This window comes from Coregonus lavaretus, assembly GCF_964263955.1.
Source record: "Coregonus lavaretus genome assembly, chromosome: 20".
In the NCBI taxonomy this organism is placed as follows: domain Eukaryota; kingdom Metazoa; phylum Chordata; class Actinopteri; order Salmoniformes; family Salmonidae; genus Coregonus; species Coregonus lavaretus.
Genome location: NC_140007.1, coordinates 24,061,446 through 24,077,585, shown reverse-complemented (window position 1 = coordinate 24,077,585; position 16,140 = coordinate 24,061,446). Strand labels below are relative to the sequence as shown.

Sequence of the window (16,140 nt, the reverse complement as noted above, 5' to 3'; positions counted from 1 at the left end):
CTGATTTTTTTATGGAATATCTACATAGGCATACAGAGGTCCATTATCAGCAACCATCAGTCCTGTGTTCCAATGGCACATTGTGTTTGCTAATCCAAGTTTATCATTTTAAAAGGCTAATTGATCATTAGAAAACCCTTTTGCAATTATGTTAGCACAGCTGAAAACGGTTGTGCTGATTTAAAGAAGCAATAAAACTGGCCTTCTTGAGACTAGTTGAGTATCTGGAGCATCAGCAATTGTGGGTTCGATTACAGGCTCAAAATGGCCAGAAACAAATAACTTTCTTCTGAAACTCGTCAGTCTATTCTTGTTCTGAGAAATGAAGGCTATTCCATGCGAGAAATTGCCAAGAAACTGAAGAACTCGTTCAATGCTGTGTACTAGTCCCTTCACAGAACAGCACAAACTGGCTCTAACCAGAATAGAAAGAGGAGTCGGAGGCCCCGGAGCACAACTGAGCAAGAGTACAAATACATTAGTGTCTAGTTTGAGAAACAGACGCCTCACAGGTCCTCAACTGGTAGCTTCATTAAATAGTACCCAAAAAACACCAGTCTCAACGTCAACAGTGAAGAGGCGACTCTGGGATGCTGACCTTCTAGGCAGAGTTGCAAAGGAAAAGCCATATCTCAGACTGGCCAATAAAAATAAAATATTAAGATGGACAGTCTGAGATATTCAATCGATATTACTTTAGTACATTTGGTTAAAAAGTATGTTTTTATTTGTTCATGCTCTGGGCTATAATAATCTTTTGATGTGTGGCGCTTTGTTTTGTCTCTGACAAATGTTGACGTATGTTGGGAGAGGAGAGGTGAAGGAGGTCATAGCCTGCAGGTGCTGTCAGAACAGGCCCGTTTCCAAGGACGGACCCAGTGGGGATGGTAATCTAGTAGCTAGCATTGAACACCTGACACTGGGCGGATGCTAGCTGATGAGAGAGAAAGACTGTCCCTCCATTCGCTGATCATAACTCTACATTTAACTTTACATTTAGAAACATGTAATATCTTTATTATTTTGTTAGATAAATCAATGTAAGATGTATATAAATATAACAAATCGATTAGCCTACACCTTATCCAATCCTTTCCCATTCTTTCTTAGTCTTGAGAGCAAGTACACTACATTACACACCAATCTCGACAAACCATTTCTGTATGGACCTCGCTTTGTGTACGGGGGCATTGTCATGCTGAAACATGAAAGGGCCTTCCCCAAACTGTTGCCACAAAGTTGGAAGCACAGAGTCGTCTAGAATGTCATTGTATGCTGTAGCGTTAAGATTTCCCTTCACTGGAACTAAGGGGCCTAGCCCGAACCATGAAAAACAGCCCCAGACCATTATTCCTCCTCCACCACCAAACTTTACAGTTGGCACTATGCATTCGGGCAGGTAGCGTTCTCCTGGCATCCGCCAAACCCAGATTTGTCCGTAGGACTGCCAGATGGTGAAGTGTGACACATCACTCAAGAGAACATGTTTCCACTGCTACAGAGTCCAATGGCGGCGAGCTTTACACCACTCCTGCCGACGCTTGGCATTGCGCATGGTGATCTTAGGCTTGTGTGCGGCTGCTCGACCATGGAAACCCATTACATGACGCTCCCGACGAACATTTATTGTGCTGACGTTGTTTCCGGAGGCAGTTTGGAACTCGGTAGTGAGTGTTGCAACCAAGGACAGACACTTTACACGCTTCAGCACTCAGCAGTCCTGTTCTGTGAGCTTGTGTGGCCTACCACTTCGTGGCTGAGCTGTTGTTGCTCCTAGACGTTTCCACTTCACAATAACAGCACTTACAGTTGACCGGGGCAGCTCTAGCAGGGCACAAATGTTACAAACTGACTTGTTGGAAAGGTGACATCCTATGATGATGGCACGTTGAAAGTCACTGAGCTCTTCAGTACGGGCTATCCAACTGCCAATGTTTGTCTGTGGAGATTGCATGGCTGGTTGCTCGGTTTTATACACCTGTCAGCAACGGGTGTGGCTGAAATAGCCGAATCCACTAATTTGAAGGGGTGTCCACATACGTTTGTGTATATATTGTGTACATCTATCCTAACCCTATATAAGTCTAGTGTATGAATAGTTAGCCACCATACACATTTGTATGTATTTATTACAGGTAAATCAGATGGCTCGGTTGCTGTTATTTACATGTATTAGAATATGATGAACAGAACTATTCCCAGGTGCTTCTTTGGCAGATGAGGAGAGAGAACAGGCTGACGAGGGGATCAGTGAGAGAGGAGGAGGGAGGGAGGAAGGGAGGGAGCGAGCAGGATTGGAGCGAACGTTAGCCAGCAGCTGTTTACTCATAGGCAGTAACAGCCTGCCGGGCAGTGATGCAATCTGATTTGGCTCGGTCGCTAGGCAACGGCTCCTAGGGCCTGACGTTTCTATCCTGTCGGCTGGCGCTTGTGTGACACTGCGAGGGAGCGTGTGTGTTGACTGTGCAGCAGGGTGCGGCCCACACGTAATGACTGCGAAACAGAGGGCTCCTATAAAGCAGATCCATCCTGCTTCAGTTCATCAGTAGTCCAGTGGTGTATTCCACTCTAATGGCCGTCGGCCCTGTATCTCTGTCGGTTTATTCTGAGCCCTTCTGCTGGTCAGCCTGCTCGAGTCCTTGTGCTAGACACATGCTCGGTCTGAGCTGCCTGTTACGCAAGGGCGAGCTCCCTTATGCAACCACAAGATCAGGGATTTTTCTGTATCAAAATGGGGCTTAGGTGGTGGGCGTGGCGGAGTCATGGGGTGTGGCCAATGGTGCGGTCACTGACCAAGTATTTTAGAGGCCCTCCTGTTGGCCGCAGTGACAAAATGTAGCTGTTTTAAAGCACATTTTCTGCAATTCTACACATTTTGCCATGTGTCAGAGAGAAAATGTTGCAGTTTTAAGCTAATTCCCTTAAATTCTACTAGGGCTGTCCCCGACTAAAAATATATCTTGGTCGACCAAGAGTCGTCTGTTCTTTCGACCAATCTATTGACATTTTCAGTTGAAGTCGAAAGTTTACATACACTTAGGTTGGAGTCATTAAAACTTGTTTTTCAGCCACTAGTTTTGGCAAGTCGGTTAGGACATCTACTTTGTGCATGACACAAGTAATTTTTCCAACAATTGTTTACAGACAGATTATTTCACTTATAATTCACTGTATCACAATTCCAGTGGGTCAGAAGTTTACATACACTAAGTTGACTGTGCCTTTAAACCGCTTGGAAAATTCCAGAAAATTATGTCATGGCTTTAGAAGCTTCTAATTAAGCCTAATCGACATAATTTGAGTCAATTGGAGGTGTACCTGTGGATGTATTTCAAGGCCTACCTTCAAACTCAGTGCCTCTTTGCTTGACATCATGGAAAAATTAAAAGAAAGTAGACCTCCACAAGTCTGGTTCATCCTTGGGAGCAATTTCCAAACGCCTGAAGGTACCACGTTCATCTGTACAAACAATAGTACGCAAGTATAAACACCATGGGACCAGTGGCGGCTCCTGAAAAAATTCTCAGGAGGGGCAATTTTTCTGATGATTTAGGTGACCTACACACATTTAAAAAAAAAGATATGTCCAGCAACAACATGAAGACAGGGGCAGCATATAAGTCAATACCAGAAGCATTTATTGACTGATCTCAAAAGTGTTGGCTTACCAGGGTTGGTGGAGCCCTCAGTTTCATCTTTGCCTCGCAAAGCTAACTCAAACACTCCGCAAAACTTCACACACTGGATTAGCCGGCTGAGGATGTGGCGGTTCTTGCTAATGTCGTAGTAAATATATTTGTTATAGTGAATATGGAATATGATATGTTGAGTAAAATGTTGTGCTAAGATCTATTTAGGTCAGGAGCTGGTTATAAGTTCTGTTCCTATCCAATAACAATGGACAAAAGGGTCCTATCTTGTCAGCCTTGTCAGCAGGTGGCCAAGGACAACACCCACGCCATAGGCCTCTCAGTTCTTCCAACTCACGAGTTCTTGCTCTGAGGACACACACACACACAAACACACACACACACACATCATCACTGTTAAACACACACACACACACACACACACATCATCACTGTTAAACACACACACACACACACACAAAAATCCCCTCTCTTAGGCTGAACATTTGAAGACAGAGAACCCGACTCAGAGCCAATGCAACAGTGACAGTAGCCTGGAGGTGACCTCGCCCAACTCATCAGGACCAATCAGAAGATCAGAACTACTAGATTGAACCTACTTCATTTATTGCATAAAATGTCTGCACACAATGTTTCGGGGCTCTCTTCAGATAATAATAATAATAATAATAATATGCCATTTAGCAGACGCTTTTATCCAAAGCGACTTACAGTCATGCGTGCATACATTTTTGTGTATGGGTGGTCCCGGGGATCGAACCCACTACCTTGGCGTTACAAGCACCATGCTCTACCAGCTGAGCTACAGAAAGTGGATACTCATGGATGCGCATTGCAATTGTAAAATGTCAACACAATTGGAGACACCACGTCATTTTTGGAGACATGTTATTGACAGTAAACTATTGTAGATGCGACTGCTAACTAAATAAAACATTTTAGCTGGCTAGCTAATCATCTTAGCTAAATGTGGGGCAAACAATTCAGTTATTTACCGTTAATTTGAGGGATTGGGGTGAAAGAAATCGAGTTACATAGTGATACTTTACGATATACTGTATTGACAATATCGCAATATTTTAGCGCTAGTTGGCTGTACCTGCACCAAAACACCATTATTGTTCCTTCATAGCTTGTTCTCAATCTTTTCACATTGGGAGCCAATTAGTTTTCAGCACTTTTATTTCCATGACTGATCAAAACTCGTTCTCATGGCTTTCTGATCCCTCTGCAACAGACATATGGTGCGCAATAAAATCACAGTATCGAATCGCAATACGTATAGAATCATGAGACTCGCAATGCTGATGCATATATCTTATCGTGAGGTTCCTGGCAATTCCCAGCCCAAGTTCATTTGCCACAACAAATCTCTTCGCTAGCAAACGCGATGTCTTCTCCAAAACGACAATGTGTCTCCAGCAATGTTTACTTTTTTGACGTTCTATGGCATCTCCACTTTCCAAGCATATATGACCACATGTAATATTTTGGTAAGTGATGCAAATAGTGAACTATGTAGGGCCAGGATGTAAAATATATGTAGCTGCAGCAATTTCTCTTATCTGATATGGTAAGTAATGGGGCTTAATTTATTGCTCCCTAAGAGTTTGACGAACGGGTCCGTGAACGCGATTCCAGATATATTTACCTCTGAATAAACTGCCTTTATTACACCATATCCACATCCAGTAAACTTGTGATTATCAACACTAACCTCATCGTTGTGGCGGCGGACAGCTAGCCTGTATCCCTCGTCATCCAGTTGAGTGGCAATGTCTTTTTTCGTTCGTACCAATTTTTGGAAAATCCTCGGGTGTAGGACTTTCCGCCTTTAGTAGAAACCTGTTGAATTATTAAATTTGGTCTGGGAGGTCCTAATTGTTTCGTTGCCAATTTATCTTAATTTGTTCGCCGACAAAAAGGAACTTCTTTCAAAGACACAATCGAGTTGGACTGAAGCCTAGCCATTTTGATAGTAGTAGTGAATTGATTGAGGCTGCTACCTGGTCTTTTCTTAGTTACGTTCATTCGTGGTTACGTTATGTATGACGAAAGCGCGTAAGTGCAAGCCCACAGACACCCATAGAGAATGTATTGAAAGCTTTGAAATGTGGAAAAAATAGATTTTACATGACAGGCTATGAGAGACTTCTGGGCGATTTTCAACCTGACTGAAATCGCCCAAAAAACGGGCGGGGCCATTTGAAGCACGACTTTAGCCTGATTTGACATTTAGTGGCTGTCAGATCAGACGTGAACACTGATAACTGCTGTTGCCGTGATATAATTTTTTATAAATTTATAAAAAATATATATATATATATTTTTTTTTTTTTTTTTTTATATAATTGATTAGAAAAAAAATCCCTTCCTTTTCCCGTTTGGCAGTGCGTCGCCCATATCGCCCTATTGAACAAGCCGTCCCTGCATGGGACCACGCAGCCGTCATACCGCTCAGGAAGGAGACGCGTTCTGTCTCCTAGAGATGAATGTACTTTGGTGCGAAAAGTGCAAATCAATCCCAGAACAACAGCAAAGGACCTTGTGAAGATGCTGGAGGAAACAGGTACAAAAGTATCTATATCCACAGTAAAACGAGTCCTATATCGACATGAAAGGCCGCTCAGCAAGGAAGAAGCCACTGCTCCAAAACAAAGCCAGACGGTTTGCAACTGCACATGGGGGAAAAGATTGTACTTTTTGGAGACATGTCCTTTGGTATGATGAAACAAAAATAGAACTGTTTGGCCAGAATGACCATCGTTATGTTTGGAGGAAAAAGGGGCAGGCTTGCAAGCCGAAGAACACCATCCCAACTGTGAAGCACAGGGGTGGCAGCATCATGCTGTGGGGGTGCTTTGCTGCAGGAGGGACTGGTGCACTTCACAAAATAGATGGCATCATGAGGAAGGAAAATTATGTGGATATATTGAAGCAACATCTCAAGACATCAGTCAGGAAGTTAAAGCTTGGCCGCAAATGGGTCTTCCAAATGGACAATGACCCCAAGCATACTTCCAAAGTTGTGGCAAAATGGCTTAAGGACAACAAAGTCAAGGTATTGGAGTGGCCATCACAAAGCTCTGACCTCAATTCTATAGAGAATTTCTGGGCAGAACTGAAAAAGCGTGTGCAAGCAAGGAGGCCTACAAACCTGACTCAGTTACACCAGCTCTGTCAGGAGGAATGGGCCAAAATTCACCCAACTTATTTTGGGAAGCTTGTGGAAGGCTACCCGAAATGTTTGACCCTAGTTAAACAATTTAAAGGCAATGCTACCAAATACTAATTGGGTGTATGTAAACTTCGGACCCACTGGGAATGTGAAGAAATAAATTAAAGCTGAAATAAATCATTCTCTCTACTATTATTCTGACATTTCACATTCTTAAAATAAAGTAACTGACCTAAGACAGGACATTTTTACTATGATTAAGGTAATTTAAGGTGTATATAAACTTCCGACTTCATCTGTATACACACCCTATGTGTTTTAATAAAATCAACTATGTGCACTGAGCTTGTCTGATGCTTTAAGCACACTGTTTGATGAAATAATTAAGACACACAAATGATTCAAAAGGGAGCCAGAGATCAAGATGGCCTAACCATAAGAACAAAACTATTCCCGACCCCCCCCCCCCCCCTCTCTCAATTTCTGCCGATCTGCATGCCAGTTATGATTTTCATATGCACATTTTTATGGAACAGTTTCAGTCTTCGTATCGCATCTGGTTAATCTAAACTATAGAAATCTAAATTGAAATGATGCAAATCTAAAAGTAACAACTATGTAAAAATAGCCTACATAAAGCCAACAAATAAAATCATGTATTTTATGTCATTCTCAATGGATGTAAAAACAGACTTTGTTTACTTGCTGTTTGAGGTGAAAAAAAGTACTTTGAGAAGCTCCAAAGCTCATTAGTGGTGGTGAGTTAAGACAATCAGAAATACTATCAGACATCCCCAAATGGGCACATTTATAGGCCTACATTTGCACGCAGGTCAGGTAGCCTAGGCCAACTTCTACACGTAATCAGTTGCACGTCCTTACTTCCTTAAAAGACAATGAATAAATTGACAACTCGTAAATAGAATGAAATATACCAAAACTGTGTAGCATAGGTTGTGAGCTCTGCAAACAGTGTCCACTCCGACAATAAGAACGGTAAATGATTGGAATAATAATATATTAAATGCGTTAACAGAACTTACTGTAACCAAAAAAACATTGTAGATTCGAAATTATGTGGATTAACAGTAAATATACTACTGGTGCTATATGTAATGGGGAATTGATAGACACTAACAATCAAAGGGCAAACAATTCACACAATGAAGTTATGAAACAATGAATGCGCACAAAATGGCGGGAGAGAGCTCATTCTGGAGAGAGAAGTGTCTTGTGCATCTTAGCCACATTCCCCTTATTGGACTGTGCCATCCCCGCGGCCTCCGCAATGGATTAGTCCACTGAGACAGGGGAGAATCAGACGGGTGTCTCCTGTGCCATGAAATAAAATAATATATTTGTTTCTGCTTGACAAAGAAAATCTCAGTCGACCAACAGCCTATCGACCAAACAATCGACCAGCCGACTAAATGGGGTCAGCCCTACATTTGACCAACAGAAATGATCCCCCGAAATGTATTTAAAAATAATAAGAATAATAATAACACTTAAATATTACCTTCTCTGTGGTCTTCTCCCTGCACCTTATCATTTGTATTGTATTATTACATTTATTCGGTCCTTGTATGTTTACTGTGTATGCCATTTTTATGAGCTTTTTTAAATGTTATTTGAATTTGACCATTTTATGGGCCAAGTCCATTTCAGGTGAAGTGGAGAAGCATGTCAGTTCAATTATATTTTAATGAAATTGGTCAGGATGTGTGCCACATTCAAATTCGGTCAGAATTTGTGCCATTTATTTCCTCTGATGTGCCGTGTCTCGTTCTCCTTCCCTGGCAGGGCCATTTTGTAGCATAGGGCTGTTCTTTTCCACATCCTCATTGGATGAGATCTCTAGGGGACTGGGAACCTGAAAGGAAGAGCAAGTCCACATTAAAAAGATCCCTCCCCAGTCTCTCACTTATTTAGATTATGCAGACTCAAGAGCACCATAGAAACATCCTAATTATCTCCCCTTTAGAAACCACCAAACTGAACACAGTCGCTCTACTCATGGTTGTGTCTGCGCACTATCTTCTGAAAAGGGTCCGCCCTATGAGCCAAATAGATATGGAAGCACAGTCTGTGTGGCCTACTTTCATTTCCCCCTGTAATAATTAAATCTAACAAGCAACGATGTACTGTGGAAGCGAGATACTTTTTATAGCAAAGTTGTGAAAAAAGAAACCGCTGTTACAAGTGCACCTCTCCACTTTCCAAAACGTGTTAAAATGGGTGTTGATGATATTTGCATCCTGATAGCACTTGACAAATCGGTTTGAGGGAGCAAAAAAAGGCTTGGTAAAACCTGAAACAAGACCAGCATTTACTGGCAATTCAAACCATTTACCATCAATTGAAAAGTGCTTACCATCCATCAGTTGCAAGTATGGCAGCTCTGCCTCCTCTGATGTTGGCATTCAAGTATGACTGTGCAATATTCATTTTGTTACCATCAAACCTATTCAGCCTACCTATAGGAAAGTTTAACCTTTAGGAAATAAATGAAAAAATACAGTGCTATGAAAAAGTATTTGCCCCCTTTCTAATTTTCTCTACTTTTGCATATTTGTGATACTGAATGTTATCAGATCTTCAACCAAAACCTAATATTAGATAAAGGGAACATAAGTGAACAAATAACACAACAATTACATATTTATTTCATAAACAAAGTTATGCAACACCCAATTCCCCTGTGTGAAAAAGTAATTGCCCCCTTACACTCAATAACTGGTTGTGCCACCTTTAGCTGCAATGACTCCAACCAAATGCTTCCTGTAGTTGTTGATCAGTCTCTCACGTCGCTGTGGGGGAATTTTGGCCCACTCTTCCATGCAGAACTGCTTTAACTCAGTGATGTGTGGGTTTTCAAGCATGAACTGCTCATTTCAAGTCCTGCCACAACATCTCAATTGGGATTAGGTCTGGACTTTGACTAGGCCATTCCAAAACTTCCAATTTGTTGCTTTTTAGCAATTTTCATGTAGACTTGATTGTGTGTTTTGGATCATTGTCTTGCTGCATGACGCAGCTGCGCTTCACCTTCAGCTCACAGACGGATGGTCTGACATTCTCCTGTAGAATTCTCTGATACAGAGCAGAATTCATGGTTCCTTCTATTAAGGCAAGTCGTCCAGGTCTTGAGGCAGCAAAGCATCCCCAAACCATCACACCACCACCACCATGCTTGACCTTTGGTATGATGTTCTTACTGTGGAATGCAGAGTTTGGTTTTCGCCAGGCATTACTGGAACCATGTCGTCCAAAAAGTTATACTTTTGAATCATCTGTCCATAGAACGTTCTTCCAAGAGTCTTGATGATCATCCAGGTGCTTTTTGGCAAACTTGAGTCAACTTTTTGGACGAGATGGGTCCCATAACTCTCAGCGGAAAAAGGGCAGGGCGGTCTGAAGGTGCCCAGACTGAGGTTTTGGTGTAGAGTTTGGTTTTCAGTCGTTTTCTCCCAATTCCACACCCTGGCATGTTCTTGTTGACTTTGGCATGGCAGAACTTGTAATCTGGGATTGGTATTGATTAACCCTCAACTTGAAAGAAGTAAAAAGAATACAAAAGGAAGACAAGCCGGACCTCCCAATATACAGCAGCGATCACTGCATTTGTCTGCCTTTTGGTACCTATACAGCACAGCATTGCTTTTCTTTTTTCGCAATGATTTATCATGGCTTAGTGAGATTGGCTACACCAGCTGGACTCTAGCGTTAGCTCTCCACAGGTATTCCATGCCTCCCGCAGTTTGGATTGGAATAGAAATGTGGATCGAAGGGTCGTTTAAGACCTCAGATGTATTGCTTATCAGGGCAGGACGCAGGACTGGATTGTCTGCAGCTGGGTACTCCTATGGAGACCTTGATTTTGGGTTGTGTGATTGAGAAGACTGTGTCTTTGGACTGTAGGGAACATAACAGTAGTTTGGAATACCTAGGTACAGTACCTATCCCTAAACCAAGTGGTGTCGAGAGACTTTCCTATTCCATGTGCGATGTGGAAGTCTTGTGGCACGGTTATATAGTGTAGTGTGTGCTGCTCTTAGTTTATCTGAAAATGTCGCTTTGGTGATTCACCTTATTTAACCTCACCACACTCAGTCATGATGACATCAGTTATGTCAAGGACACACCCAGCATGAGCTCAAAGTCAGAAAGTAAACAATAAGAATAGATGTACTATTCATTCATACAAGCAAAGATTTCAAGAAATTCCACCTAAAAACAGAGTTTATTAAAATGTAATGTAGATTCAGTTATGTTACTCATGCTCATGATTAGAAAGTGTTTTATTCACATATCTAATAGGACTTGTATAGGTGTAAGGAATATCTAGATGGTTTGTTGTTGTTGTGTTGTTTATCTCCTGACCTCTGATTGTGGTTGTGGGTCACCAGGTGCGGAGGATGTGGTGATGGCTTTTTCACGACAAGAAACCGAAGACCGGCGGCAGTGACCCTGGGCCACTCCCCCATCGTCCACGGCAACCCAAACTCCACCGACCAACACAACACTGTTGAGTTTCTGGAGAGCGGATGGGCACCTGTGATGGATGGAAGGTGGGAGGGAGCACTGGGTGTTGGTTACCTTTTCTCTCCCCCTCCCTTTCATTCAGCCTCCTACCCATACAAACGGATACACCATTGCCCCAGACACAGTAGGTATGCATTACCATGGGTTAGGGCCTTGGTGTCGAGCAAGTCGATGAAAACACTTACAAATTGTGTGAATGCAAAACCTTGTTGTTTTTTTGTCTTTCTTTTCTTTTTTTCTTATCGTGCAGTGTTGTTTCGTATCTGCTCTGCTCAATGGTAGAACTGACCAAGGACATCATTTTTCGGTCAAATGAAAGAGAGAAGCGTGAGTGTTTTAACTAATGACCTTGCAGGAAGATAATTCATTATTTTTGTTTACTTTCTTTGGTTTAATTTTTTACTTTTTTTAACTGTACACAGGGTCCCTGGAGGTGGAAAGGTTGAATGGTTTTCATATTCTTTCAAACCGATTGTACTTCATCCTGCTTATTGTTGATTTGAACAATAGGCTGTCGAGATGGCAACTTGGCTTCCCATTCGGTTCATTAGAATCAATGACACTAGCACACACACAAACACACATACAGTATACATAGGTGCATGGCCTTTCCCCAAGCAGACAAGGTCTTGGGATTATTGCCAAATTATACAACCTTTTTTATTGTACAGATATTAGAGGGAAAATACAATAATAATGAATTGATTGTGCCAATTATTATTTTATTTTTTTATCTGTCAAATAAATTGAACATTATGATTTTTAAAAGGTGTCTGACGAGGGACATACTGTAGTTCTAATTTATTATTGATAGAATTTACTCTCTCCCAAACTGTCATTAGAACAAATCTTCATTAGAAGAAAATCTACACGGATTGAAACGCGTAACGTTATCAAAAGTATCCAAGAGCATAATCTTGTCACTCTTTAGATTGGACCAAGGTTACTCTTGACTTACACTAATGTAATTATATAAACTATAACCACATCCATGGAGCTACTAGAAACATGGTGAATACTCGCAAAATAAACTACAGTGTTTTTACTGCCTTCTCATACCCTTCAGCAATTGATGTGCTGGGAACAAAATTGATCTGTTTTCTGTGTTCGTCGATTGCAACTGGAATCTTTCAATTCAATTGAATATTTTTTGTGAGTTTTTTCAATCCGACTCAGTTTTTTTTTGTAGTAACATGCTCTATATTTAATGTGTGTAAGTACATTTTCTTAACTCGCTTAACTTAAACAATTGTGACTTAATGTTTTGAAACCAAGCATGCCTGCCTTGTGGTTAACAGTGTACATTTAAGTAGATCTGGGAGGGTCTTGAAAGCTGTGCCACAATGACCATTGCTTGTACATTCTCTAAGTTTATGGAAGCTACTAGCGCTTTAAAAAACATTTTAGAAAAATAGCCATCTATTTAAAAAAATGTCATCCATGTTATCCTGTTGGCAATAATTTCAGGATCAAATGTCCTCAGCGATCATGGTTACATACATCGCCAACAAACGGTTACAGTGTCCGCCTATGACGAAAGTTTGTCCTTTAATGTTTACTCTTGTTTTAAAACTTTCTTAAACCTAATTTCTCTATGCATTGTTTTGCTTTCATCTTAAAGACAACAATGCAAAGGTGTCTTAGTGTATACTATACCTGTCATAGTTGACCTACAGCCTTCATTTTTAATCTTTGTGTATGTGTGCGTGCGTGTGTGAGCGCGTGCATGTGTGTGATTTCCTCTGTTCAAAATTCTACAAATTCGATTTTTCAGCATGCTGTTCAGTATGACTAGAGCTGTGTATCTTTCAATGTGATGACCTGTCTTTGCCTAGTTGTCGTTTGAGTTATTTTGTGTTGCCTTTGTATTTCTCTGTTGACATTGATTAGTTGGTTCTTGCTGAATGGCTGCTGACTAAATGCTTCCAAATCCTATACCAATTGAACCATTAAAGGAACTTTAAAACACTAAGACTATTCTTTCATTTCATCATTGCAGACATTGTTTTGTGAACACTACCTTTAGTCGTGCTCTGCCCACATATAAACCTTTCAGTTTATGAAATTAGGCAGAAGATTGACCTGATTCCTTTTGGTGATGAGAAAGGGGGAGTATGGTGAAGTTGTCCCTAGACACTGATCTTGGGGCAGTTTTATATTTTTCCCACTAATGTTTATGGTTAGGATTGGGGGAGGTGAAGCTGATCCTAGATCTGTACCTAGGGGTAACTACACCCCAGAGTGAGAAAGGGACACTAAAAACAAGTACAAGTAAACAAAGAAGAGAACAATCGGCTTATCACACTCAATAGAGCCATAGTAAGGGTTAAAGCTTCTTGTCTTTTGAACTCTTCCTTTACAGTTGCGGTCAGATAAGTAGAATGATGCTGTTCAATCTGATACAACATTTTTACATTTTAGTCATTTAGCAGACACTCTTATCCAGAGCGACTTACAGGAGCAATTAGGGTTAAGTGCCTTGCTCAAGAGCACATCAGCAGATTCTTCACCTACAGTTGAAGTCGGAAGTTTACATACACCTTAGCCAAATACATTTAAACTCAGTTTTTCACAATTCCTGACATTTAATCCTAGTAAAAATTCCCTGTCTTAGGTCAGTTAGGATCACCACTTTATTTTAAGAATGTGAAATGTCAGAATAATAGTAGAGAGAATGATTTCTTTCAGCTTTTATTTATTTCATCACATTCCCAGTGGGTCAGAAGTTTACATACACTCAATTAGTATTTGGTAGCATTGCCTTTAAATTGTTTAACTTGGGTCAAACATTTCGGGTATCCTTCCACAAGCTTCCCACAATTAGTTGGGTGAATTTTGGCCCATTCCTCCTGACAGAGCTGGTGTAACTGAGTCAGGTTTGTAGGCCACCTTGCTCGCACACACTTTCTCAGTTCTGCCCACACATTTTCTATAGGATTGAGGTCAGGGCTTTGTGATGGCCACTCCAATACCTTGACTTTGTTGTCCTTAAGCCATTTTGGCACAACTTTGGAAGTATGCTTGGGGTCATTGTCCATTTGGAAGACTCATTTGCGACCAAGCTTTAACTTCCTGACTGATGTCTTGAGACTGCAGCAAAGCACCCCCACAGCATGATGCTGCCACCCCCGTGCTTCACGGTTGGGATGGTGCTTGCAAGCCTGCCCCTTTTTCCTCCAAACATAACGATGGTCATTATGGCCAAACAGTTCTATTTTTTTTTCATCAGACCAGAGGACATTTCTCCAAAAAGTACGATCTTTGTCCCCATGCGCAGTTGCAAACCGTAGTCTGGCTTTTTTATGGCAGTTTTGGATCAGTGGCTTCTTCCTTGCTGAGCAGCCTTTCAGGTTATGTCAATGTAGGACTCGTTTTACTGTGGATCTAGATAATTTTGTACCTGTTTCCTCCAGCATCTTCACAAGGTCCTTTGCTGTTGTTCTGGGATTGATTTGCAATTTTCGCACCAAAGTACGTTCGTCTCTAGGAGACAGAACGCGTCTCCTTCCTGAGCGGTATGACGGCTTCGTGGTCCCATGGTGTTTATACTTGCATACAATTGTTTGTACAGATGAACGTGGTACCTTCAGGCGTTTGGAAATTGCTCCCAAGGATGAACCAGATTTGTGAAGGTCTACACTTTATTTTTTCTGAGGTCTTGGCTGATTTCTTTTAATTTTCCCATGATGTCAAGCAAAGAGGCACTGAGTTTGAAGGTAGGCCTTGAAATACATCCACAGGTACACCTCCAATTGACTCAAATGATGTCAATTAGCCTATCAGAAGCTTCTAAAGCCATGACATCATTTTCTGGAATTTTCCAAGCTGTTTAAAGGCACAGTCAATTTAGTGTATGTAAACTTCTGATCCACTGGAATTGTGATACAGTGAATTATAAGTGAAATAATCTGTCTGTAAACAATTGTTGGAAAAATAACTTGTGTCATGCACAAAGTAGATGTCCTAACTGACTTGCCAAAACTATAGTTTGTTAACAAGAAATGTGTGGAGTGGTTGAAAAACGAGTTTTAATGACTCCAACCTAAGTGTATGTAAACTTCCGACTTCAACTGTAGTCGGCTCGGGGATTTGAACCAGCAACATTTCGGTTACTGGCCCAACACTCTTAACCACTAGGTTACCTGCCGCCCCATACAAGAATGTGGTTTGTATACAGATACAGGTATGCATACTTCATGAACCATGATAAACGTTATAAATCGTTCCCCTCGCTGGCTCTATGTAAGTAATTATGCAATACCGTCTCAAATTGTTCCTCAGTTTCCTTACCATGAACATTTGGCACTCGTTTCTCATAATTTAGTCTGGCAGTCTATTTACATGCATTGTTATTCACAAGAGGCCATATCAGTTAAGGGCACACCTGTTTGCCACAATTTAGCGAAAAGCACCTCCGTTTCATATCATTCTCTCTTTGGTCTACTCAATTTATGTAAAACATGAATGACTCCTCAATGTGCAGCAAGTCCCTTTGGTACCGTTTCGTGAAATACACCTGGAATAATCACAACAGTAATGGCTTCCCTCTACTTCAATCCAGAGTTAGCGCTCTAAATAGTCACAGCCTCTTAAGGGTAGCTATCAGGTGGTAATTGCCGAAGCTGTTTGAGGATCGGTGGGATGTTTTTCCTCTGCTAATGACGAACATCTGTTCACTGTTCCTGTGCTATCTTTCACAGATGTATCAAAATCCTGCGATTTCAAGAGAATTGATTCTGGGAATAAAACGGCAGCTGTTGGTGAATA

The 16,140-nt window shown here is 41.2% G+C and overlaps 1 protein-coding gene across 1 annotated transcript in view; it reads left to right on the top strand.

Annotated features, from left to right (window-relative positions):
- Positions 1 to 13,345, top strand: part of ctnnbip1 (catenin, beta interacting protein 1) — a 42,694-nt gene extending 29,349 nt beyond the window's left edge. The window contains exon 4 of the mRNA XM_084184020.1: positions 11,238 to 13,345. Coding sequence (XP_084040146.1) covers positions 11,238 to 11,296 — 59 coding nt within the window. The 3' untranslated portion in view covers positions 11,297 to 13,345. The remainder of the gene's footprint in view (positions 1 to 11,237) is intronic.
- The last annotated feature ends 2,795 nt before the right edge of the window (positions 13,346 to 16,140 follow it).